The 23,583-nt window shown below is 43.2% G+C and overlaps 1 protein-coding gene and 1 long non-coding RNA gene across 6 annotated transcripts; one reads left to right on the plus strand and one right to left on the minus strand.

Annotated features, from left to right (window-relative positions):
* The first annotated feature begins 19 nt into the window (after nucleotides 1-19).
* TMEM169 (transmembrane protein 169) lies at nucleotides 20-18,823 on the plus strand. Of its 5 annotated transcripts, XM_036085318.2 has the most exons (4): nucleotides 39-131; nucleotides 606-717; nucleotides 14,805-15,172; nucleotides 16,336-18,823. In XM_036085318.2, exons 3-4 carry the CDS (start codon nucleotides 14,899-14,901, stop codon nucleotides 16,956-16,958), a joined length of 897 nt encoding a protein of 298 aa, XP_035941211.1. In that variant the 5' UTR covers nucleotides 39-131; nucleotides 606-717; nucleotides 14,805-14,898; the 3' UTR covers nucleotides 16,959-18,823. The 5 variants fall into 5 exon arrangements, with proteins under 5 accessions (XP_035941206.1, XP_035941207.1, XP_035941213.1 ...); XM_036085313.2 differs by lacking the exon at nucleotides 606-717 and having other exon boundaries at nucleotides 20-131; nucleotides 14,784-15,172; XM_036085314.2 differs by lacking the exon at nucleotides 606-717 and having other exon boundaries at nucleotides 26-131.
* LOC118531350 (uncharacterized) lies at nucleotides 18,419-23,459 on the minus strand. The gene is made up of 2 exons (XR_004915134.1): nucleotides 23,210-23,459; nucleotides 18,419-18,671 (listed from the first exon to the last, which is right to left on the minus strand). It is a non-coding gene; the product is annotated as an uncharacterized LOC118531350 (long non-coding RNA).
* Between the last annotated feature and the right edge of the window lie 124 nt (nucleotides 23,460-23,583).

The raw sequence follows: 23,583 nt of genomic DNA on the forward strand, positions 1-23,583 counted from the left end.
CCCGCCTCGCCCTGTCGCCCCGCCCTCCCGCCGCGGCAGGTCCCCATCCTCCCAGCAGACGGCTGCTCCCCGGCGGCGGCTGCTTGGCTCGGTCTGGGTCCTCTGCCAGACTTTGTCCCCGGCATGTGTAGGTGAGATCCCTTGTTCGTTGGGGTTTTGTTTTTGTTTTTAAATTTCGAGGCCATTGTGGGGACCGGAGGAAGGGAAGCAGACAAAAAGCGGGCGCGTGCTCGATTTCCAAAAATCCTCAGTGCTATAAGCTCTCATGGTTAATTAAGATGAATTCTCCAGGGCATCTGGGGAAAGAGAGGCTGCGCTCGGGAGCCGTGCTGCGCCCGCCCGCCGCCTCGGACGTCGGGAGATGCGCTGGCTGCAGTTGCGGTGCGCCTCTGGCTGGGAAGGAAAGGGGCAGGCTTAGCTGAGGGGGAATCTGGCCTCCAGATCCTTTCCGCCCCTGGAAGGGACGCTGCGCGCTGAGGTGTGTGTGTGGGGGGGGGTAGGGTGGGGGGGGGATGCAGTTGCAGTTATCCACAGAACCAAGATAATAAATGATTTTAAAAATAAACTCGAGCCCACTTCCACCTCATCTCCCTTTCCCCACCCAGGAATGAAGGGAAGAGGTAACCTTTACCAGATTTAAGATCTAATCCATTTCAACCGGGCTGCATAAACTGATGAATCCAAGGGTGTGTGTTTCCTGCAAGAAGGCTAATGTAGGTGTGTGAGATCCTATCTTCTAGTTCATTCCTTATGCAGGGAAGCAAGCATTCTGGGGGGGGGGGGGAGGGCGGGATTTCTCATCCGCAGTTTGATGCCCAGTAGCAGTGAGTTATTATTCAGATTCTCCTCGGTATTGTTCATCTAGCTTCATACTGTCAACCCACCAGAGAGAGCTTACACCTGGACTGGCCTAGGGAGACTTGGCTTAAGAATTTGGCAGATCTAGGGAATGTGGGTGGTGCTGTGGTCTTAATCCAGGGAAGATGCTATTTCTGTCTGCTGTCAGAGTACTGTATTTTCCCCTACAAGGTATTAAAATGATGTAAAAGCAAATAAATGCCTTCATTCTTTTCTTGGGCCCACCCACCAGCTAGTTATTCACAAAGTGAATTAGAAATGGGTCTTGTTAAAAGTGGAATCAGACATCACCTCCTCTCTGATATTCCATCACCTTACCCTTCTCTGACCTCCTTTAAGAAATACTTGCCTTGGGGCACCTGGGTGGCTTAATCGGTTAAGCATCTGACTCTTTATTTCGGCTCAGGTCATGATCTCAGGGTTGTGGGCACGGAGCCTGCTTGTGGTTCTTTCTCTCCCTCTCCCCCTAACCGCCCCCCACCCTCCTGTGCTTTTTTCTCTCTCTAAAAAAAAAAAAAAAAAAGGAAAGAAAACTTGCCCTTCTATTTTTGTTGATGACAGATTCCAATCTATACTCATTAAAGAAAGGAAGACATCTCTTCCACCTTCTGCTTCCCATTTGCTAGATAGAGCTTTGAGTCCAGTGACAAAGTATTTTTTTTAACAGGATGAGAAATAGTGACTGAGTTCTAAGGGCTTTCTTATTCCAGAAAATTCCATGCTTTCTTTCTTGAGAGCAAAGAACACTCTAAGTTTCTTTTAAAGATACCTTTATCAAAGATAAAATTTAATGTGGTTGTGATCTGGTCTAGACCTATGGATTCACAGAGCTCTGCCGGGGTGGGTTAGTGTGGGCCTGGTTCTACTGTAGCCTTTGTATGGCAGCTGAGGGGACTGAGGGATTCTGCAGTCCTCCAGTGAAAAGGTGACTGGACTGGCTTTAAGCCGGTTTTGCCTGCTGAGGATGACAAGGAGCCATTCCTTGGCTGCAAGGAAGTTGCAGTCTGAACAGTCAGCAAGGCTCTTTCTCATAGTCCAGAGAGAGTCTGTGATTCAGATAGATGTTGGGGTCTCTTTGAGAGATCTGTTAAAATGAAAAGGCATGTGCTGTTTGCCCCGCCTCTCTCGCCTCAGTCAGGGTTTGAAAGTCTGCTAACCCCAAAAGGCCTAGAGGTACAGCAACAGAGGCTCCTTGTTTCTAGATTTTAATTCTGGTTCCTGGTTGAGTCATCACTTCAGGAGGCATCCATGCCACGCTACATTGATGTTCCTTTGGCCGAATCAAATGCTACCCTGCACTCTGCATCACTGCCCCCTTTGTCCCAGGGAAAAAGGCATCTCCTGGGCCATGATCCTTCCACACTCCCACTCTGTCATACTCTGTTAGCACAGACTCCCTTCATCTTCTGGGATGCTCTTGCTGCTCACCCAGCTTCCCACCCCTCCCCCACCCCATCTGCCTGGTAACTTCATTTTCTTCCTGCCTCAAAACAGCTGCTGGCTCATACTGACAGGGGCCTGTGAGATTCTCAACATTCAGCCTCACTGAATCTTGGTGCTAGAAGAATGTCAATGAGGCATGTAGCCACCCCCCACACCCCCACCTTGAAGTAAGAGCAGTTCGGAACTGAACCAGCTCACATAACCAATCCACACCACATGCCAGGTACTGTTCAAGGCGTGGAGGATACAGTACAGTGGACAGTACAGTTAGCTGTCCTTGCCTTTTTTTTTTTAAGATTTTATTTATTTATTCAAGAGAGAGAGTGCGCGCGTGCGAGCATGAACAGGGGAGAGGCAGAGAGAGAGAGAAACGGAGAAGCAGACTGTGGAGCAGGGAGCCCAACGCGGAGCTCCATCCCAGGCCCCTGCGATCATGACCTGAGCTGAAGGCAGATGCTGAACTGACTGAGTCACCCAGGCGCCCCTGTCCTTGCCTTTGTAGAGTTTTTATTCTAGCATGTAGGTATGACGGGAGTGGGAATAGGGCCACCCCTATTCCCTATAAACAATCAAAAGATCAGAGAGTGAAGATCCAATTTTACAGCTCTTAAGAATATGGAGATGCTCAAGTTCCTTGTAACCCACCACCCTCACTACCAGGAACTGTTTCCTCTGTAGGCAAGCCAGATGCTTCTAGATGATGAACCAGCCTCAATGTGAGAGCCTTTCAGGACAGGTAGGTTGAGCAGTGACAAGAGAGATGCTGCTTACAGGACCATGAAGGAACAGGATGCAGTCTAACTCATAACCAATTCACAGCAACTGGCTAGAGGTTGGGAGTTTTAAATTGCTGTTCCATCATTGCTCCAATCACTGACATCAGCCTGAGCCAAATTCCCTTCCACCTTTACACTGGTGAGACTCTCTTCCTGAGAGGGGCTAATGGTGATTTTCGGTGGTAAAAATGGTAAGCATTTTATTTCCTAGCTGGCGTAGGGCATCTCGTGGTGGTAAACCACAATGCTGTTGGAAGACTATGGCCACCTCAGACAGGTGATATGTGGCCCTTTGGGTGACAGAGACAGAGATGAGAGAATTGAAAGAGCAGTAAGGTGGGAGCAAGGCACAGTTCACTGTGTAATAGTAATAGTAGTAAGTTAACTTGAAAATGATCATACTCTACCCTTCTGGCCCCAATTCAGGTTCTTTGGAAGAGGGAGATGTGACCATAAGGGTAAAGGTACAAAAAACAACTCTGGGGCACCTGGGTGGCTCAGATGGTTGGGCGTCTGCCTTCGGCTCTGGTCGTGATCCCAGGGTCCTGGGATCGAGTCCTGCATTGGGCTCCCTGCTCCTTGGGAAGCCTGCTTCTCCCTCTGCCCCTGCCTCTCTCTCTGTGTGTCTCTCATGAATAAATAAATAAAATCTTAAAAAAAAAACAACAACAACTCTGGAGGGAGTGGGGAATTAAAAAAAAACAAAAAACAAAACAAAAAAACCCAAACCCCTGATTGTTCTTAAATCAATGGCACAGGGCGCCATATGATCACACCTGATGCAAAGGATGCTGGGAAATATTATCTTTAGGAAGGAAGTCATGTGACCAGCGGAACCCTCCATTGTTGGAGGAGAAAATAGATACAATTATACCATAACAGGGTTTATTAAGCATAGAGGAACTTTTTAATGTCTCTCTCTTTTTTTTAAGATTAAAAAAAAATTGTTTTAAGTAATCTCTACACCCAATGTGGGGCTTGAACTTACAGCCCTGAGATTAAGAGTCACACACTCCATCCACTGAGCCAGCCAGGCACCCCATAATGTCTCTTTATTAAACTTTTCTTCAGTCTCAGTCTTCGACAAAATCAGGCTAATCTTTAATTGCTACCAGTTCAAACTCCCCCCCCAACCCAAATCATTAATCCAGTTACTTAAAAATTTGTTTATTGAACATCTGTGTGTTGGCTTACTTATATGGTACCATTTCCTAGACCTTACAGTCGAGTAGAGGAGATAGAAAATACAGAAGCAAAATAAGAAATAGAACTTGGGACACCTGGGTGGCTCCATTGGTGAAGCATCTGCCTTCAGCTCGGGTCATGGTCCTGGGGTTCTCGGATCGAGCCCCCATGTTGGGCTCCCTGCTGGGCAGGGAGTCTGCTTCTCCCTCTCCCTCTGCTCCTCCCCCTGCTTGTGCTCTCTTGCTTGCTCACTCAAATAAATAAATAAAATCTTAAAGAAAAAAGAAATAGAACTTAATTACAGATGTTGATAAGTCTTGTACAGGAAACAGGCTGTTGTGATATTCATGAAAGGCAGGGCAGGGAGCCTATTTTAGGTTTGGTGTCAGGAAAGCTTTGGAGGAGCTGACAAATGAACAGAGCCTTGGGAAATACCAAGGTGATGGCCATGTGACAGAGCGAGATTGGAGTGGAGACCAGGCAAGGCAGACAGTATTTAAGGCCTCAAGTGGGAAAACATTTAGTGCTCCTGAGGAATGTGTAGGCAGCCAGTGTGATTGTAGCATAGGAGGTATATATGAAGGAGGTGGTATATTGTATAGCATGGCAGGATGGAGAGGGGCCACGTCAGGTAGGTCCTTGGGCCACATGAAAAAGTTTGGATTTTGTTTTATACCAATGAGAAGTCACTGGAGGTTTTAAGCAGAAAACGGCATGAGTTTATTTATGTTTTCAAAAGATCTTTCTTACTGCTGAGTGGAGAATTGATTGGAAGACAGCAGGAGTAGAAGCCAGAAGACAAGGAGCATTTTTTTAGAACCACACATAAGAAAGGATGACCTTGGGGTGTCTGGGTGGCTCAGCTGGTTAAGCGTCCACTCTTGGTTTCGGCTCAGGTCATGGTCTCAGGGCCAATAAAATCTTTAAAAAAGAGAGAGAGAGATAAAGAAGAAAGGGAAAGAAAGAAAGAAAGAAAAGAAAGAAAGAAAGAAAGGCCTCTTAGATAAGAATGGTAGCAATAGAGGTGGGAAAAAGGGGTGGATGAATTTTAAGAATTATCTGGAGAATTTCCTTCAAGAGTGGCTTAAAACCAGTTATTTTATGCATAAGAGTCTAAGCATGTTCTTTAGAACCTATTTTTCGGGGCGCCTGGGTGGGCTCAGTCGTTAAGCGTCTGCCTTCGGCTCAGGTCATGGTCCCAGGGTCCTGGGATCGAGCCCCGCATCGGGGTCCCTGCTCCGCAGGAAGCCTGCTTCTCCCTCTCCCACTCCCCCTGCTTGTGTTCCCTCTCTCGCTGTGTCTCTCTCTGTCAAATAAATAAATAAAATCTTTAAAAAAAAAAAAAATAAATAAAACCTATTTTTCCCCCTAGGATGACCAAGAACTTGGAGTTAGTGATTAATTGCAGTTAGTGTGCTGCTGTATCACGTTTGTTAATAATTTTCAGAGGGCAGCAGAAGTGGGGGGTGGGCGAGGCCTAACTTCCAGAGGGAAGAGCGAAGTCCTCTCTCTTCTCTTAACTCTACTGATTAAAGCCTTGGAAACGGGGGAAATTTGTTTTACTCTCTCTTTTATGGAATCTAAAAGGAAGGAGAAATGTTCAGAACCTGCTTCTCAGATCAGATATTAACAGCATAATAAAGTGCACGAAAATGGGGAAGATAATTAAGCCTTCCTTTCTTAACAGTTATATCCTATTTCCTTTTTTTTTTTTTAAGATTTTATTTATTTGAGAGAGAGAGTGCGCACGAGCCGGGGGAGGGGCAGAGGGAGAGGAACAAGCAGACTCCACGCTGAGCCAGGAGCCCAACAGCAACTCTATCTCACGACCCTGAGATCACAACCTGAGCTGAAATCAAGAGTCAGATGCTCAAGCGACTGAGCCACCTAGGTGCCCCCATTTATATCCTATTTCTGATTAGGCACTCTCCCTGCCCCTCTGTCCTATCAGGTCAACAAGGACATATTGAGTGTCTGCTACATGTCTAGCCATAGGGTCTTTCCATTGGAGGTGAAGAAGAATAAGACAGGTCCTGATTTCTAAAATTGTATAATCTCCCTGGGAAGATGAATGAAAAATAATGAAGCCATTCATACTCAATACCAGATGATGTGAAATGCTGCATAATTAAGCACTGAGAGAGCGTAGTACAGATGACAAATGCTACTGAAATACAGAGTAGAAGAAGGCAAAAGAAAGGGATTGGAAAGTAATATTTATGAAGTATCAATCCATCATAGGCATTTTATACTTGAACACTCATTCCATTCTCCCCACTCTTCTGCAGCAATAGGACTGGGGTGGGGACAGACGGGTGGGCCGGAGTAGTCACAGAAGGGGACACGAATGAGTGAGTCTGTCTTGGGCCAGGCTTGAAACAGGTGGAGAAGAGTGAAGATGGTGATGGAACCAACGTAACTAGTCAACACATATACTTATGTTGGTTCCATCACCATCTTCATATGTGTTGACTAGTCATGTTCTGGGGAAGGGGAAAACTTGCTCCTGAACCCTAGCAGGAGCATGAATGGGGAGAGCCTCAACTCCAGACAGACCCTTTTAGATAGAGTTTAGTCAGTCATGGCAAGATAGTGATGATTACTGGACAACATAACAGTGATGTTTTATTTTGTTAATCACCATTTAACATGGTTGAGGAAGAATTCTGAAATGGAAGGTGAGAAGCCAGCTTGGAGGAAGTAGTATGAGAGGCATATGGGGGTAGTAGAAATTCAAGTGAAGACATTTAATGAAGAGATTTCATGGGAATGAGTGGCAGGACTTAGAAATTGATTACTATTAGGAACATAGGAATATATCCCTAACATGGGAAATGGATTCATTGAAGACAACTCTAAGGGTTTAAGTATAGAATCTTGGGTAAATGCTGACACACAGCGTGGCACCATGAATAGAACATGGGCTTTGAAATGAGCAAACCTGGGTGTAAGTCCCAGCCCCACTGCTACGTAACCTTGAGCAAAATGCTCCTCTAGATGGTAATAATAATAGTACCTACTACATGGGTTTGCTGAGACAATTAAACAATATGATTACTGTAAAGCACTTAGAACAGCACCTGACACATAGTAACCATCCAATAAGTTTTAGTTGTTACTAATTTTAAGTCCAAATGTCCTCATTTGTAAGATACTGTTTGTTTCTTTTTACAATTTTATTTATTTGACAGAGAGAGACAACGAGAGAGGGAACACAAACAGGAGGAGTGGGAGAGGGAGAAGCAGGCTTCCCGCCGAGCAGGGAGCCTGATGCGGGGCTCGATCCCAAGACCCTGGGATCATGATCTGAGCCAAAGGCAGATGTTTAATGACTGAGCCACCCAGGTGCCCCGATACTATTTGTTTCTTAAGATTGCTGTGCCTAGGACGACTGTACAGTATTTGGCACCTAGTATTGTCCAAAAAAGTATTAGAATGTAATGAAATGGGAAAACCATGTATAAGCAATTAACACAGAGACTAACAAATGATATAGTCAGCAAATGTTATCTTTTATGAGAATAGGCACAAAATAAATGTTATAGGGTTTCCTTCTCCATCCCTTTCTCCTTTCCCTTCCCCCTTTCCCTGTCCTCTTGGTAACACTAAGAGGTTAAGTCAGCTAGAAATAAAGATGATGAGTTTGGTTTGAACATGCATAGCCAGAAATGATGAGATATTTAGGTGGAGAATATCCACTAGGCTGCTGGAAATCCGTCTGGATGGTACATTAATTCTTGACATCTGTATTTGGGCGTTCTTGGCATAGAGGTGTCCTGCAGAGGTAGGCAGGAACGCTGCATATTTCAAAAGGAGGAAGAGAATGTACTATTGAGAATAGAGGGCAATCAGTTGAGAATTGAGTCTCAAAAGTGCTGGCTATTATGGGTGGAGGGGACAGACAAGGGAATAAAGGAGGCAAAAGGAGGATTTGAGAGGTAGCAAGAGAATGAAGGTAGAAAGTCAAAGGAGGTAAGGGAAGGTTCAAGAAAGACCTGGAAATAAGCAGAATTAGGGCTCTGGTATGAATAAGGAGAATAAGAATGGTAAAATCGTCACTGTGGTCACACTGGTGACTTTCAAGGCTGTATTATTCCACACAGAAAAGAGTGGCTCTGTCACCAAAGGAAAGAGGAATGAGGTTGAAACAGCAAAAACCAAAACCAAACAAACAAACAATAACAAAACCAAGCCCACAGCCAAAAAAAAACCCACACAAAACAAAAACCCATCAGCTGTCTACTGCAGCCACCGCTAATCTTGGAGGGAAAATTCTGGGCTTTTGAAGTTATGCAATTTAGGCTTAAATCCAGGTTCTGTCACTTCTTTATTTAACAGTGGGCTTGTTGAGATGTGCAAATGAGGTAACGTATAAAAAATTTAGCTTACAGCCTGGCACATAAGACTTGATAAATGCTCATTTCCTGGCCTATTCCTTATCTTTCCACGTGACTTACCAGTGTGCATGTGGGGTGTGTTTGTGTGTGTGTGTTAGAAAGGGGTTTGGGAGAAGGGAGAAAAAGATGGTTAAGGGAACAGGACATTGAGAGGATGAACTGATAATGACTGGATGTATACTATTTTATAGAGAAGCTTAGTTATGAAACAAAGAGAGAAACAGGACATCGGATAGAATAAGTGGCAAGTAAAGCTAGTTTTCCACCTAGGGTCTTCTGGGTTTATTTGCAGGCAAAAAGGAATCAGCAAAGGGGAGAAGTTGGAGCTATTAGAAAGGGAGGAAATCAAGGATGAGGAAGATAAAGGATTAAGAGTACAGTTAAGGGGCACCTGGCTGGCTCAGTCAGAAGAGCACATGACTCTTGATCTTGGGGTTGTGAGTTTGGGCCCCACGTTGGGTGTAGACATTACTCAAAAAATAAATAAATAACCTTAAAAAAAGAAGTACAGTTGAAGTGGTCAAGGAAAATATCTGCTCCCAGATCGCTCACTCTGAGGGAAACCAGACACTGTTGTGAGGATACTCAAACAGCCCACAGAGAGGCCTGCAGAGGGAGGAACTGAGTCAGCACCATGCAAATGTGCCATCTTGGAAGCAGATCCTCTGATCCCATCCAAGCCTTCAGATGAGTGCTGCCCTGCCATCTTCAGGGACCTTGAGACAGAACATCCAACTAAGGCACTCTCACATTTTCTGACCCAGAAAAATTATTCACAGGAGAGCCACAAAGTTTTTAAGAGAATTATATTGACAGAATACCTAAAGAGTTCAGAGACTGTCCAAAAGAAAAAAGGCCTTTGGACCCCCAAATGCTGTAGGTGGGAAGCAGACTAAGAAGACTACTGCCCACCCAGCTGAGACACTCCCAGATTACTGACACAGAACTGTGTAGGATAATTCTTGGTTATTTTTTTAGACCTCTAAATTTGGGGTAATTTGTTACAGGACAATAGATAACTACTACACCTTGTCCTGAGACACAGCTGATCTTATTTCAGCCTCATGGCAAATAGAATAAAAAAGTTCCCACAAATTTAGGAAAAGACTGTTCTAAAGCCATAACAAGTAGTCACCAGAAGCAGTTTTAAACCTGTTTGATCAACAACTGTCTGTGTGAATATGCTTTTGAATGCCCACTCATCAGTGGAAGCCCCTGGCTTCTGACAGGCAAATTTACTGACCTGATTGACTTTTAGAAATGAGAAATGGACTCTAATGGGCTGGTTTCCAAAACATCTCCATTGAGGGAAGTTGTTGATCAATTGAACAGGTTCAAAACTGGTTCTGATGGCTATCTTTTACCATAGCTACTGAACAAACCAACTTTAAGTTTGTCGGGCCATTTTGTACTCTCAAATCGTGGGGGTTTTATTGTTGTTGTTGTTTGGTTTTTGTTTTGTAAGTAAGCTCTACACCCAAATTGGGGCTCTGAGCCACCCAGGAGCCCCTCAAATCATGTTTTGAGGTGAATCAGGGACAGTTACCTATTTTGTAAGTAGACACTGGCTGTGTACCTGTCTAAAAATAGCTGTGCCCAGAAGCAGGGAATAGACCCCTATGGTGAATTACCAGGAGCTCACCAACTCTTTATACTTAATACTTCCTCTAAAGGATTTTAATGGGGTTTCCAAGGGTCATCTCCATCCTTGCTTACAGATAGAATCGTTCCTCCCACCACCCCATCAGCTGACAATATAGTCATGTTTGTCTTTACATCCCCAAGAGACGCCAGTGCTTCTCTTGACTCCTATTTTCTGTGTTCTGTCCTAGGGCTCCAGAAACTCTTCCTATTATCTAACATCGGTCTGTCCCATTGTGGCCACCCAAAACTGAAGAGTTAGAACACCACAGATTATTCTGTTTGCAAAAGCCCATTAACAGTGATTATTACTCCATGCATGCATGATGAACCATAGATAAGTCCAAAGAGACAAAGGGAAGATCAGCTTTTATTAAGTTTTGGGAAGAAATTGGAGAAGGTTGTTTTGAACAAAAGTTCATTGTAGAACAAAGAGTTCGAGGCTGTGGCTGGTTCACATTGGCTGCAAGCAGTGGTTAGTGCATTGTTGCTGGGGCAGGGAAGACTCATCCTTTCTTTTCATAAAAGCAGGCGATGAAACTCCTATGTGAAAAATGGCCTTAAGATAATTTTCAAGAGGGGTACCTGGCTGGCTCAATTGGTAGAGCATGAGACTCTTGATGTTGGGGTTGTGAGTTCAGGCCCTGATGGATGTAGAGATTACTTAAATAAATAAAACTTAAAAAAAAAGGTAATTGTCAAGATAATTCTTAACTTTCTCTTTCTGCTAGTTGTGCAGGCTGCAAGGAGTGGTAGATGCCTGAGAGCTCCCCTGCCAGGGTTTCCTGACTCTATTTTAAATGAAATCTCTTTGGTTTATTTTCACACTCTCAAGCTCGGGTGTTTGTAACCTTAGAGTAGATATAAAGTGGTACATTCAGAGGTCACCTGCATCATAGAATTATCTTGGTATGAGTTACCAAGTATCATTTTTACTAGAGGATTTGCACCAGGGAAAACATTTTTATATTAAATACAGACTTTGAGAAAGTATAATTCAAGATTCACATACGTTTTTAACAACAAACCTCAAACCTTAGGGAGAGCCACACACAGCCTGTCCTTCCAGTCCTTTCTGCCCGGATGGCTACTCTTCTGCCCTGCGGCTACTTTGGTAGGAGAGTACTGTTTGAGCTTATAGACACCCTTAAGGCAAACTTAAACACTCATTAAGGCAAACTCAGTATTCTAATGGTTGAGTTCCATATTCTGGCTTCTCTTCAGATCCCTCAAATCTTTCTAATCGTTGAGTTCCTTGTATCCTGAATCAGTTTATCTTGGGAAGCCTTTATGCTCTGGATCTTTCTGTTCTTAGACACATCACCTAAAGGCTCTTAGAGTCCAGCAAGTTCCATACATAAGATTGTGAAGATAATGATGCTCCTTCTGTTCAAACAGCCTCCCCTCCCCAAGCAAAGTCAGGCTGTGAGGACTTCCTATAGCCTTCCAGTTCTACCTGTGGACATACTCACTTCTGTCAGTCAACACCTTCTTTATTCCAGTCTGTGTGCCCAGGACACAAAGGTGATTGAGACTAAGTACCTGCAATCCAGTGGAGAGGCATATAAGAAAATTAACAACTACAGAAGACAAAGAAGAACTTGGGCAAAGGGTAGTGGAGCAGAGCTACTTGCTGAGAAGGTAGCCCAGCCTTTGGGGTGAAAAGTCATTCCGTTGGTCTTAAGTTGCATCCAAATTTTAGAAACACTGAGATGAGGGGGAAAAATGTGTTTTGGCATTTGAAGAAATATGATAGAGTCGGCCCTGTCACATGATAATATCAAAGATGCATAATTTTAAGACATGAGATTTGCTTCAAATTGAGTGGCATTTAGAGCCTTGTTAGATTTTTTGTTTTTTTTATTTTTGCCCCCTTGCTTGGGCCAGCCCACTGGACATTAGGACCATTTAAGACAAATGAGAGGAGAAGCCTCACTATTGGGGATACGGAGAAATCAAAGAGTATGCATGTGGGATTGAAAGAAAGGAAATACTCAGAGACCACTGAAAGACAATGAGGAATTGGAAATTGAGAATAAAAGTAACAGAAAGCTGGCAACCTGGAGTCACTGGAGAGTGGCCAGTCTCCAGGATCCTGGGGTGGCAGGGTTGTGAGTAGAATCTAGCGATGCGCAATTGTAAATACAGTTATTTGTGAATGGGGAATGTATTAGGTAAATAGTTCAGAAATTTTTCATATTAATAGAAGCTGTCACTGCAGTCATTACAGAAAGATATTTTTCCAGTATTGTTTCCAATAATAATGGATAATAACAGGGCCACTTGCCTCCTCTACCAAGTTTAAAACTGGGTTTGTTAAAAGTGCATGAGAGTATTCTGGCTAATAAATGAAGAAGAAATGAGAGAATTGGAATATCACCATTTTGCAACTCCTAATGAATTAATGAATCTAGCCAGTGATTATCAATGGCTACTAATTTCACAAAAAAATGGCCCAGTTGCCATTAGGTGTCTTCAGATGGAAGTACAGAACACCCTCTATAACATTGTCTGGCCAAAACAACCAACCCAAAACATTCCAACATGAATCCAATCAAGCCTATTTAGCTACCAATTTACAGGAAATACATGGTTCCGAGGAACACCCTATGGGAATGCAGTCAGTAAAATCTAGGCTGTGTGAATCTGCAAGGTAAATAACCAACTTTGTTTAACAAAGAAACTGGAAGGAAAATATTTGGAGGGAGAGCATATAGACCTGTCCAATAGAGTAGTCAGTAGCCACATGTGGCTATTTTAAAATTGGTTAGAATTCAATTTTTTTCAAAAAAGCATTTCCTCAGTTGTACTAGCATTATGTGAGGTACAATGCAGAAATTCTATTGGACAACACTACCATACACAAACAGGCATAGGTAGGATCTGTGTGCATTGCATAGATCTTATTGAGATCCTAATTCCAGAAAATAGACTTTAAACTGTTAAACAAACAGGGAAATTTGAACTGACCAGATATTTGATGATATTAAAGAATTGTTTTAAAAACAATGAGGTGTGATGATGATACTCTGGTTATCTCTCTTTTTTTTTTTTAAGACTACTTATATGGAAGAGGTACGTACTGAAATAGATGAAATGGTGTCTAAGATTTGCCTTTAAATAAATTGGCTATGAATATTTTGATTATTGTTGAAACTGGGTAATAGGGACAATGAGGGGTCCTTAAAATTGTTCTCTGTCTTTTGTACAGGTTTGCCTCTTTCCATAATAAAAAGGTTCTCCATTTAGTATGTTTGAAACTGTCCATAATAACATACTTTTGAGTTTTTGTTTTTGTTTGTTGTTGTTGTTGTTTTAAAAAGCATATGAGCAGGGTACCTGGCAGGCTCTGCTGGTGGAGCATTAGACTCTTGATCTCAGGGTTGTGAGTTTGAGTCCCATTTGGATGTAGAGATTACTTAAAAATAAAATCTTTTAAAAAATAAAAATAGAAAGTATCCGAGCAACTAGCTGCCTAAATATGACTAGCTGGGTATTTGCTAATTTTCCTCTCCTCAGTAGCAGCACTGAAAGCATTTCTCTCCTCTTAATGGTTCAATGCACCCAAAACACAGGCCAATCATGTCTTTAAAAGATGCTATGTAGACTCTCCTCTCTCCCCACCTCTTTTCACTTGGAGAACACAAAGAGGAGAGAGAATCTTAAGAGTGGAAAAGTGTGCATCCTCTCCACTGGTCTCCCCACATGTGATAGGACAGATCCCGGGAATTTTCTGGGATCTTGGGCTAACAAGAAGCCAGGAGACGTGTTATTCATAGAATACCATGATAGACATGATTGGTGACATTGTGCCATCTTTGGGGAGCTTACTGAAAGTTTCATTCATCCTTCTGAGTATGGTTGTAATGCAGGACTTGACAGCCAGATGCCTGGAGTACTGGCCCTAGCCATCCAAATTGTCATGTTTCATGGGAGTGAGAATAGTTCTTAAGTCCCATTTATCTATAAAGCTTCCTCACGCAACTTCCTCATACTCAATATCTCCCAGCTAAACTGGTGGGTTTTGCATAATATTATAAGTTTGCATAAATGACAAAAATATTATTGCAACACAAATAAAATTTTATTCACAACAATCCAACCTTGTCAGAGTATTTCCACAGCACTCCCAAAATACAGTATTATGAGAAGTAAAGGGAGGAGAAGCCTTTGGCCAAGTTGAGAATCATTTCCCAGACCCCTTTCCATCTCATCCTATTTCCTTTCTTTCTTTCTTTTTTTTAAAAAATATTTTATTGGTTTATTTGAGAGAGACAGAGATAGTGAGAGAGAGCACGAGCCGGAAGGAGAGGGAGAAGCGGGCTCCCTGCTGAGCAAGGAGCCCGATGTGGGGCTCGATCCCAGGATCCTGGGATCATGACCTGAGCTGAAGGCAGCCGCTTAACTGACTGAGCCACCCAGGTGTCCTCCTGTTTCCTTTCCGTTGATGGCTTTGCTTTCCTATCTTTCCTGTGGAACTCAGTGATGGAACATCTTTGCATAGTCCCATCCAGGAAGAAGCTCTGTGATGTGTGGATGGTGAGTTTGCCGAAGCAAGTCAGACTCTTCACAAGGAATAACTAGACGTGAGGAGCAGGATGGAAGAGCTCTCACCAGTAGAAAGCGAGGGCCAACTCCCAAGCCCCCACCACCAGGGCTCTCTGAGGAAGGCTGTGGCTGCTGCCTTGGCCCTGGATGGGGAATCCACAATGGGTCGCAGGAAAAAGAAGAGGAAAGAGTCCCGCCCCGAATCTATCATCATATACCGGTCAGAAAATGAGAAACTGGATGAGGAGCCCGGGGAATCTGAAGGTGGAGACCGGCCTAAAGAAGAGGAGGGGGATGATTTTCTAGACTATCCTGCAGATGATGGTAAGTTTCTGGGGCCACTTACTTAAAGCCACAGGAAGGAATGAGGATTCTCCAGAAGACAGACAGGGATTTGCTCACTGACCTACTTCGTCTTGTTGATAACATTTCTTTTTGCAGTGTTACAGTCTTATTCAACAAATGGGCAGTATTTATGAAGCATTGACTGTGTTCTCTTCACAGTGATGTGGAAGAGATCTCTGTTCTTTCTGAACTCCTAGTGTAATAGAAGAGACTGATTTATACACAGAAATTAGTAATACAAGCAGACTATGCTTATTATTTAGTTATTTTTAAGACTATGCTAATTATTTAATACACATAAGATAGAGAAGCTAATAGTTGACTTTTATAATAATCAGGAACATGCAAATTAACAACAGCAGTGAGTTATAATATTCCTTTACATGTTGGTTGGCCAAAAATTGGGTAAATTATGACAACGTCAATGTGAGAAAATAGATGTACTGTCAATATACCTCAAGTGGAAATGGAATCTGTTTTACCCGCTTTGTAGGGACATTTATCAATATTTATTAAATTCAAACTGCATATCTTATGTTCTAGAAATTCTCAGTATCTACCCCATGGAATTTATGCCAATGGGCATAAGGATGCATGTATAAGAACGTCTGTTGCTGCTAACAAAGCCGTTGAGTGTCCAGATTAAGCATCACCATGCAGCAATAGATGGAAAGCAGAGAGACAGGGATGAGCAGGGAAGGGGTGTGCACTGCGCATCAGTAGGATACACACGCAGCACAATCTTCACACACACTAATGGATACTCATGCACTTATAAACTAGAAATAAGATTATAAAGTGGTGTCTATGGCAAAGTTCCTCACACCCCTCCATATTACAGAGATCGTGTTGAGATTGAGGTCCAGAAAAGTGGAGAGAGAACTTGAAAAGCAAGTTAACCTGCTTCGCAATTTTTTCAGAGTCCACATGTGCGGAGTAAGAGTTCCCTGGGGGATTAATAATGTCAGGAATCAGCTTCCTGAGGGAGATCCATCCACTCCATCTCTGAGTCATGGACTCCGGGACTGTGCCAGGTGCTATAAAAACAGGAACTGTGGTATTCAGCCTCCAGCTCAGGTGATGACACTGTGATAAAATGTCCACTCTTCTGACCTTAACATCACCTCCTTGATGCCCTGCAGGGATATGGAACTTGCCTTTGGACAGCCGCTATGTCACATTAACTGGGACCATCACACGAGGGAAGAAAAAGGGCCAGATGGTGGACATCCATGTCACACTGACGGAGAAGGAGCTGCAAGAGTTGACCAAGCCTAAAGGATCATCAAGGGAGATAATCCCTGAAGACAGAAAGGCCTGCCAAATGGGAGCAGACCGTGGGCCCCATGTGGTCCTCTGGACGCTGGTCTGTCTGCCTGTGGTCTTTATCCTCTCTTTTGTTGTCTCTTTCTACTATGGCACTATCACCTGGTACAACATCTTCCTTGTGTACAACGAGGAGAGGACCTTCTGGCACAAGATCTCATGTTGCCCCTGCCTCATTCTCTTCTATCCAGTGCTCATCATGGCCATGGCCTCTTCCCTGGGTCTCTATGCTGCAGTGGTCCAGCTCTCATGGTCCTGGGGAGCATGGTGGCAAGCTGCCCGGGACATGGAGAAAGGCTTCTGTGGCTGGCTCTGCAGCAAGCTAGGTCTGGAGGACTGTTCTCCCTACAGCATTGTAGAGTTGCTTGAATCTGACAATATCTCAGGCAATCTCTCCAACAAGGACCCCACCCAGGAAGTAGAAACTTCCACTGTCTAAACGTCCAACAACTTATGTCCTTCTCTGGTCCCAGGAGCCTATATATCGTCTTCCAATTCCAGAAGATTCTTTCTTTAAATTAAACCCCTATCCCTCTCAGTTCTGGAAAACTAGCCCACACTGTTCTGTTCTACCATCTTGGCGGTTCCAGGAGGGCAGGGAACAGAAAAGCAATTTGTGCCAAAACAGTCTATCCACGGATGAATTCTTCTCATTCCCGCTCCTAAAATGACCATTTATCTGGGACAGGGAGCTCAGTTGTATGTAAGTTTTGGAGCTTGAAGATGTTACTGGTGCCTGGAACCCAGGGGAGGATGTGACTAAATGTGACCTGGAGAAAAAGGAGGTTCAAGGGAGACCAAGTTCACCAAAAAGATAATAAGTAGGATGGAGAGAAACACTTAGGAGACAGGGCTACCACAGTGCAGCAGAATGTAAAGATTTGTGCGTATCACTTAGATTTTGGTTTAGTGGCATATAATTCAAGTCCTAAATATCAGTGGTTTAAACAAGATAGAAGTTTCTTTCTTTCTTGTACAGAAGAAGTCTAGAGGCAGACCATCAGGGGACCTGATGAAGTCATCCAAACCCCAGGCTTTATTCCCCTACCATTAGTAGGATATAGCCTTCTTTGTCCTTATCCTCAACACCTCAGTGCTGACTACATCTCCAGCCATCACATCCACGGTTCTTGCAGAACAGAGGAAGTGCACATCTTCCCTGTTTAAGGAGACTTCCCAGAAGTCTCACTCAACACGTCCTGTATTTCATTGGCTAGGCCTTTGTCACATGACCTCACAAGCAACAGAGGCTGGGAAATGTAGTCTTTTGGTTAGGCAGCTATATTCTAGGTTAAATATTTGGGTTCTGCTAATTTAAGCAAAAAGAGAAACATGGCTATTTTGGTAGGCATAAAAGAATCTCTGCTTCATGGTAATTATTTAAATATATTCAGATCCCAAACCGCTAATATAATTTTATTTATTTATTTATTTATTTATTTAGGACCAAATGTTACACAGAGAATTTATACATAGATACTAGTTACATATACTATGTATATGCTATAAATAGATATTAGCAGCTCATGTACTTTGCAATTAGTCTGTAATGTCATGTGGTTTCAGGGTTTTTAGAAAGGAAGAGTGAAGAGTTGAATACAATTAGTAGCATAACTTTTTTCCTGGTAGTGAAGGCAGGATTGGGTAGTGATATTTAATCTAATCTACATATTAAAGACTGTGTAGGGAGGGATTGCAAACTTCCCCCAACAGGGATCAGTAGCCCTAAGCACAAAGAACACTGGGTTAGCTTTCTGTTGTTTGGCAAGACCTCACAGCCTCACTCACTCGGACCTCACTGGAGTTTAGGGAACAGTATCTTGTCTGTGCTGTGAAATTGTGTCTTCCTGGCCACTAGGGGGTGTATACCAGATGAATCCAGATTAATAGAATCTGAACTTTTTTTTTCTTTATACATTTATTCCTGAGGGTGTCTTTCTCATGTCAAGAAATCGAATCCCAAGAGATCAAGCAGATTTTGGAGGTTTGGGTCCTTACAAGAACAGCTGGTGCCCATTTCTTGTTCATGTCTCAGGAAGAAGCTGTGTTAAGAACTGCTGTGAATCAAACCAGATGGGTCAGTAGTGCTCTCCCACAGAAGGCCAGGGACATTTGCTTGAAGTATGGTGAACGCCACTTTCAGAAGAACCCCCTTTAAAAACAACAACAACAAAATCTATTATTAGTTTCACATAAAACAAAACTCTGCCCAGCATTTTTGAAAGTAACCTTGGTGCTCTCTGGTGCTTTTGCAGAAATGTAAACAATTGAAATGAAGACAAAGAAAATAAAAATAAAATAAAATTAATTTTGTTCACATGGTCTTTGAATTTCTCCAAAATTGCTTTGAATGCTACCATTTGCAGAAAAAGGGTGAGCATGATGGCTGTCCTATATATGTATAAAGATCTTAATATGGATCCTCATGTCTTGACTCTTTCCACGTACCACTAATTTATGGGGATTCCATTTAGGTGGACTCTTTTCCACAGATCACATATTTACCTAAGCCTACATGAGGAAGTTGCAACCACATTTGTCACATTTTTCTGGGATTAGGGAAACCGATGGCCAAGGCCCTAGGGTATGGTGGCCGTTGGTGGAATGGAGGAGGATGGGGTGAGGGTGGGACCCAAGGGATACTGAGATGAAGTGGACATGGCCTTCAGCCTAGTTAGGCTCACAACCTAGTGGAAGAAACTGAAATCATTTCACACGGGCTCTAGTAAGTTATGTAAAAACCTAGACTAGAGGCAGGAGGACTTAACCAAAGAGATCTAAAGAAATCTCATCTTTGCTGTCAGCAAATACCTAGAGAATTAGTACCCTCTATGAACATTGTTAGCTCATAGTTACCTAATCTTTATGGTGAGCATCAAGGAGGACTGTGCTTTCTGATGGCTTTGCAGCCATGATACTCTGAGCTGGGTAAACCATATCTGATCCACTATGACGATACTGCTATTCCTAAGCCATCTTGTCTATTGACATTGAGCAACACCTTCATATCACTTCAAAGTCCAAAAGGGAATAAAACCTTTATTCTTCAGGATTTTCATTCAATAAAACAAGATTCTAAATTTTAAAGATTAGATGACCTGAAAGTTTCATTGTGCTCTTGATGGCCACCCAGGACTTACATTTTACAGTGTTGCAAAAGCTTAGTGGTTAACATCATTGGCCCTCCCCCCTACCCCCCTGAGATGCAAACAAGCAGAGGTACTAGAATCTCTTTTATTTCTCCCAGGAAACAAACCTGTACTGGAGGAGGTGTGCATGAGAGGGAGAGAGAAGAGAGAGAAAGGAGAGAGAGGGGAAAAAAAAAGAAAGAAAGAAATAGAAACTACCTACAAGATAAAAACACTGATATGGTTGACACAAAATGAACAAACCTTTCAGAATCTCTAAAAGTAAGAAAGAGTTTTATTCGAGCCCAGGTTAGAACAGCTGCCAGGGAAACACACTCTTCACAGGGAAGAAAGTGCTCTGGAAAATGAACAGTTTTTACAGGGTTATGTACCTTTTTCACTGAGATTATAGATTAGCATATGGGCAGGTATCACTAGTTTTATTGTAAAGGGATAGGAGTGTTGATCAATAACTCAAGGACAAGATAATTTTTGTCATTCACAAAGCAGATGTACAATGCATGTGTGGTGGCCCATAAATCAGCCTTTGGGTCTGAACAAAGGTTATTACAATTGATGAGGGAGCAGAAGGCAAGCTGAGGACAAAGCACAAGCTGACACCCCACAACCTCCCCTCCCCCCCACTTCCAGGTGGGTTGTGTGTGGCATTCCTCGGGCACTCCTGGCTGCCCTAAAGCTAAGGGAAGGAAAAACAAATGGCTAACTGATAGAGATCACAGTCTAACAGGACATGAGTCTCCCTTAGTTCACAATTGTCTTAGTAATTTACAAGAAAAAAGTATTCTTATCCATAGCCTAACTTCCAGAGACCCATAGATTCAATTTCCTGGAGCCCTAACATCACCCACCCATCCATAGTGATGTGGGAAACAAAGGTAGAAGGAAATGTAATAAAATTAAATTTCCTCATAACCTGCAGCCCATGGACAAGGATTTGTGATAGGCAGAGTATAACATTCCTCCAGGAAGCTCCCAACTGTCTTACTATTAATGCTTTACTAGAGGGAAAAACAACCTTAATTTGACAATGGCAAGGCCTCCAATATCTTGTAGGTCTTCTTTAGCATCTCAAAGTTCTTTTGAAAACCTCCTTTTTCCTTATGTCCCCCAACTCCCAAGTATATAATCTGTCACCCCTCACAACCCTGGTGCAGCAGCTCTTTCTGCCCAAGGGTCCTGTCTGATGCTTTAATAAAATCACCTTTTTTTGCACCCAAGACATCTCAAGAATTCTTTGTTGGCCATCGGCTCCGGACTTCACCTATGTAAGTTCAAAAACTACATCACAGTCATACTGACTTAGAAATCTGAAATGGCTTCCCTTGTATATCAGGCCTTTGGAGAGGTTTTTTATCATCAACATGAAACATACAAATTTCCTTCACTATAGTGAATTACTACTAATTCTCTCTTACATTTTATAGAGACAATTTTAAAAAAATAATATTGGAGTTTTAAAAGAACTCCTTGGACTTGAAAGCTTGAAGTGGTGTGATGTGGGCCAGGAGTGAATGGTCAAGAAAGAGTTCTTCAGATATTTTTGGGACAAAAAGGTGTTTTTAGGGGTGCCTGGGTGGCTCAGTCGGTTAAGTGTCCGACTCTTGATTTCAGTTCAGGCCATGATCTCAGGGTAGTGAGATCAAGCCCCATGTTGGGCTCTGTGCTAGGCATGGAGCCTGCTTAAGATTCTCTTCCTCTCTCTCTGCCCCTCCCCTGCTTCCTCCCCTGCCCCCCAAAAAAGATTTTTTTTAATTTCTTTTTTTTTCTTTTAATATTTTACTTATTTATTTGACAGAGAGAGCACAAGCAGGGCGAGCAGCAGACAGAGGGAGAGGGAGAAGCAGACTCCCCGCTAAGCAGGGAGCCCAACACGGGGCTTGATCCCAGGACTCTGGGATCACGACCTGACCTGAATGCAGATGCTTAACCAACTGAGCCACCCAGGCACCCCAAGATGCTGTTTTTATTAAACCCTGGGGAAAGTACCTGTGGGCAGACAGGGCTGCCCTGGGATTGTGAGGAGCTATTGACTATATACTTTTAAGTTGAGGGGAAGGGTAAAGACAAAGGAAGTTTCTAAAAGGGATTTTTCATATGTTAAAGAAGACTTGCAGGATCTTAGAGGTCTGGCTATCATCAAGCTAAGGTTGCTTTTTACCTAGCAAAGCATTAACATAAAGGCAGTTGTGAGTTCCTTGGGCAATGTCACTGCCTGTCTCTAGTATTTGTCAATGGGCTGCAAACCGTAAGGAAATTTAATTTTATCTACATTTCTTTTGCATGTTCTCCTCATCACGAAGAACCTCCTAGGCTCTATGAGCACACTCTGAAAATGCCTGACTCTATGGCTTCAGGGCATTTATAACATTGGCTTCCTTGAGACCCCTCCTTCCTCATGGCATCCTTATCTTTCCAGCTTTAGTTTCTGCTTTTTCTGGGTCCATTTTCAAGAGGGAGAGTATCTGGTTGGATTTGATTTCCCGGTTTGGACAGAGGTTTGCAGCTATTTTGCAGATTGCAGGACCCTTTGTCCAATCACCTCTCAGCTTGTCAGCCATTTGGTATAGAAAACAGCTATTTCTGGGCAAGGTTAGGCTTGGGCCTGCCTCCTTCAAAGAAAGCTGGGCAGTTTCTTTTGAAAAGGGGTGGTGGGTGATGTGGGAAACAAAGGCAAAAGAAAAATTAAATTTCCTTACTACTTAACAGCCCATTAACAAGTCCTTGAAACAGGCAGAGTGATATTCCCCTAGGAACTCAGCTGCCTCAATGTTAATACTTTTTTTTTTTTTTTAAGATTTTATTTATTTCAGAGAGAGAGAGAGAGAGACAGCACATGAGCATGAGCGGGGGGAGGGGCAGAGGGAGAAGCAGACTCCCCACTGAGCAGGGAGTCCGCTGAGGGGTTTGATCCCAGGACCCTGGGATCATGACCTGAGTAGAAGGCAGACCCTTAGCCGACTGAACCACCCAGGTACCCCTTGGTGTTAATACTTTGCTAGGGGCAAAAGGCAATCTTAGCCCAACCCCCCATGATCCTGTGAGTCTACTTTAACATATAAAAATTCCTTTGGAAACCTCCTTTATCTCTACCCCCCCAAGATACATGTTTGCTATCATCCCCCAAGCACCGATATACACCTGAAGGGTCTCAGGACTGAGGGTTTACTAAACACTAATAAATGACCTTTTCCTAACACTAGCTAGCCCTCTCAAGGTCCTGGAAACCTTGCTTCCAAAATTCCTTAGAGACTTATGCTACCCCTAATCCCCTCCCAACTTGAAAGTATATATAATCAGTCACCTGTCACAATCCCAGTGCAGCTTTCTGCCCACAGGTCCTGTCCCTATGCTTTTAATAAATCCACGTTTTTGCACCAAAGACCTCTCAAGAATTCTTTCTTGGACGTGGGCTCTGGACCTCACCTACCTACATTCAAAAACCCCAACCACTTTCTACAACTGTGAGCATGTCAGGCATTTTGATTGATAGCCCCCACCTCTAGAACATCTCCCTAGATTGGCCTTCCAAATTAAATCTCACCTCCTTCCTTCCAAACTAGCGACACTTCAAACTATTGGGAGATCCTTAGCAGGTGTTGTTTTATGCCTCCTGGCCTGTGCATGTCTCATTCCTCTGCAAAGGGAGGAATCAATCCCACTATCCACTGCCTGGAAAACTGTTCTTTCAGCAGTTGGTTCCAATGCCATCGCATCTGTGAAGCCTTTCATTATCTCCCCCTTTTGAAAGACACAGGATTTTAGAGAAGTTAAGTGACTTTCTAGATTCATACTCATACTCAAGGAAATCGAAGTCCACAACTCTGACACAAAACGCTGCAGGAGTGACTCTCAACACCAGGAAACGGAAATGAAGCTTTCCGTGAAGTCATTCCTCCGAACCCAGTTCAAGAGACC

This window comes from Halichoerus grypus, chromosome 4, assembly GCF_964656455.1.
Source record: "Halichoerus grypus chromosome 4, mHalGry1.hap1.1, whole genome shotgun sequence".
Taxonomy (NCBI): Eukaryota; Metazoa; Chordata; class Mammalia; order Carnivora; family Phocidae; genus Halichoerus; species Halichoerus grypus.

What these genes read in the sequence shown, in the direction of transcription:
- TMEM169 (XM_036085313.2), top strand. Translation starts at nt 14,899, where the DNA reads ATGGAAGAGCTCTCACCAGTAGAAAGCGAGGGCCAACTCCCAAGCCCC. An exon ending in AGACTATCCTGCAGATGATG is followed by an intron (nt 15,173 to 16,335) that starts GTAAGTTTCTGG and finishes GATGCCCTGCAG; the next exon opens with GGATATGGAACTTGCCTTTG.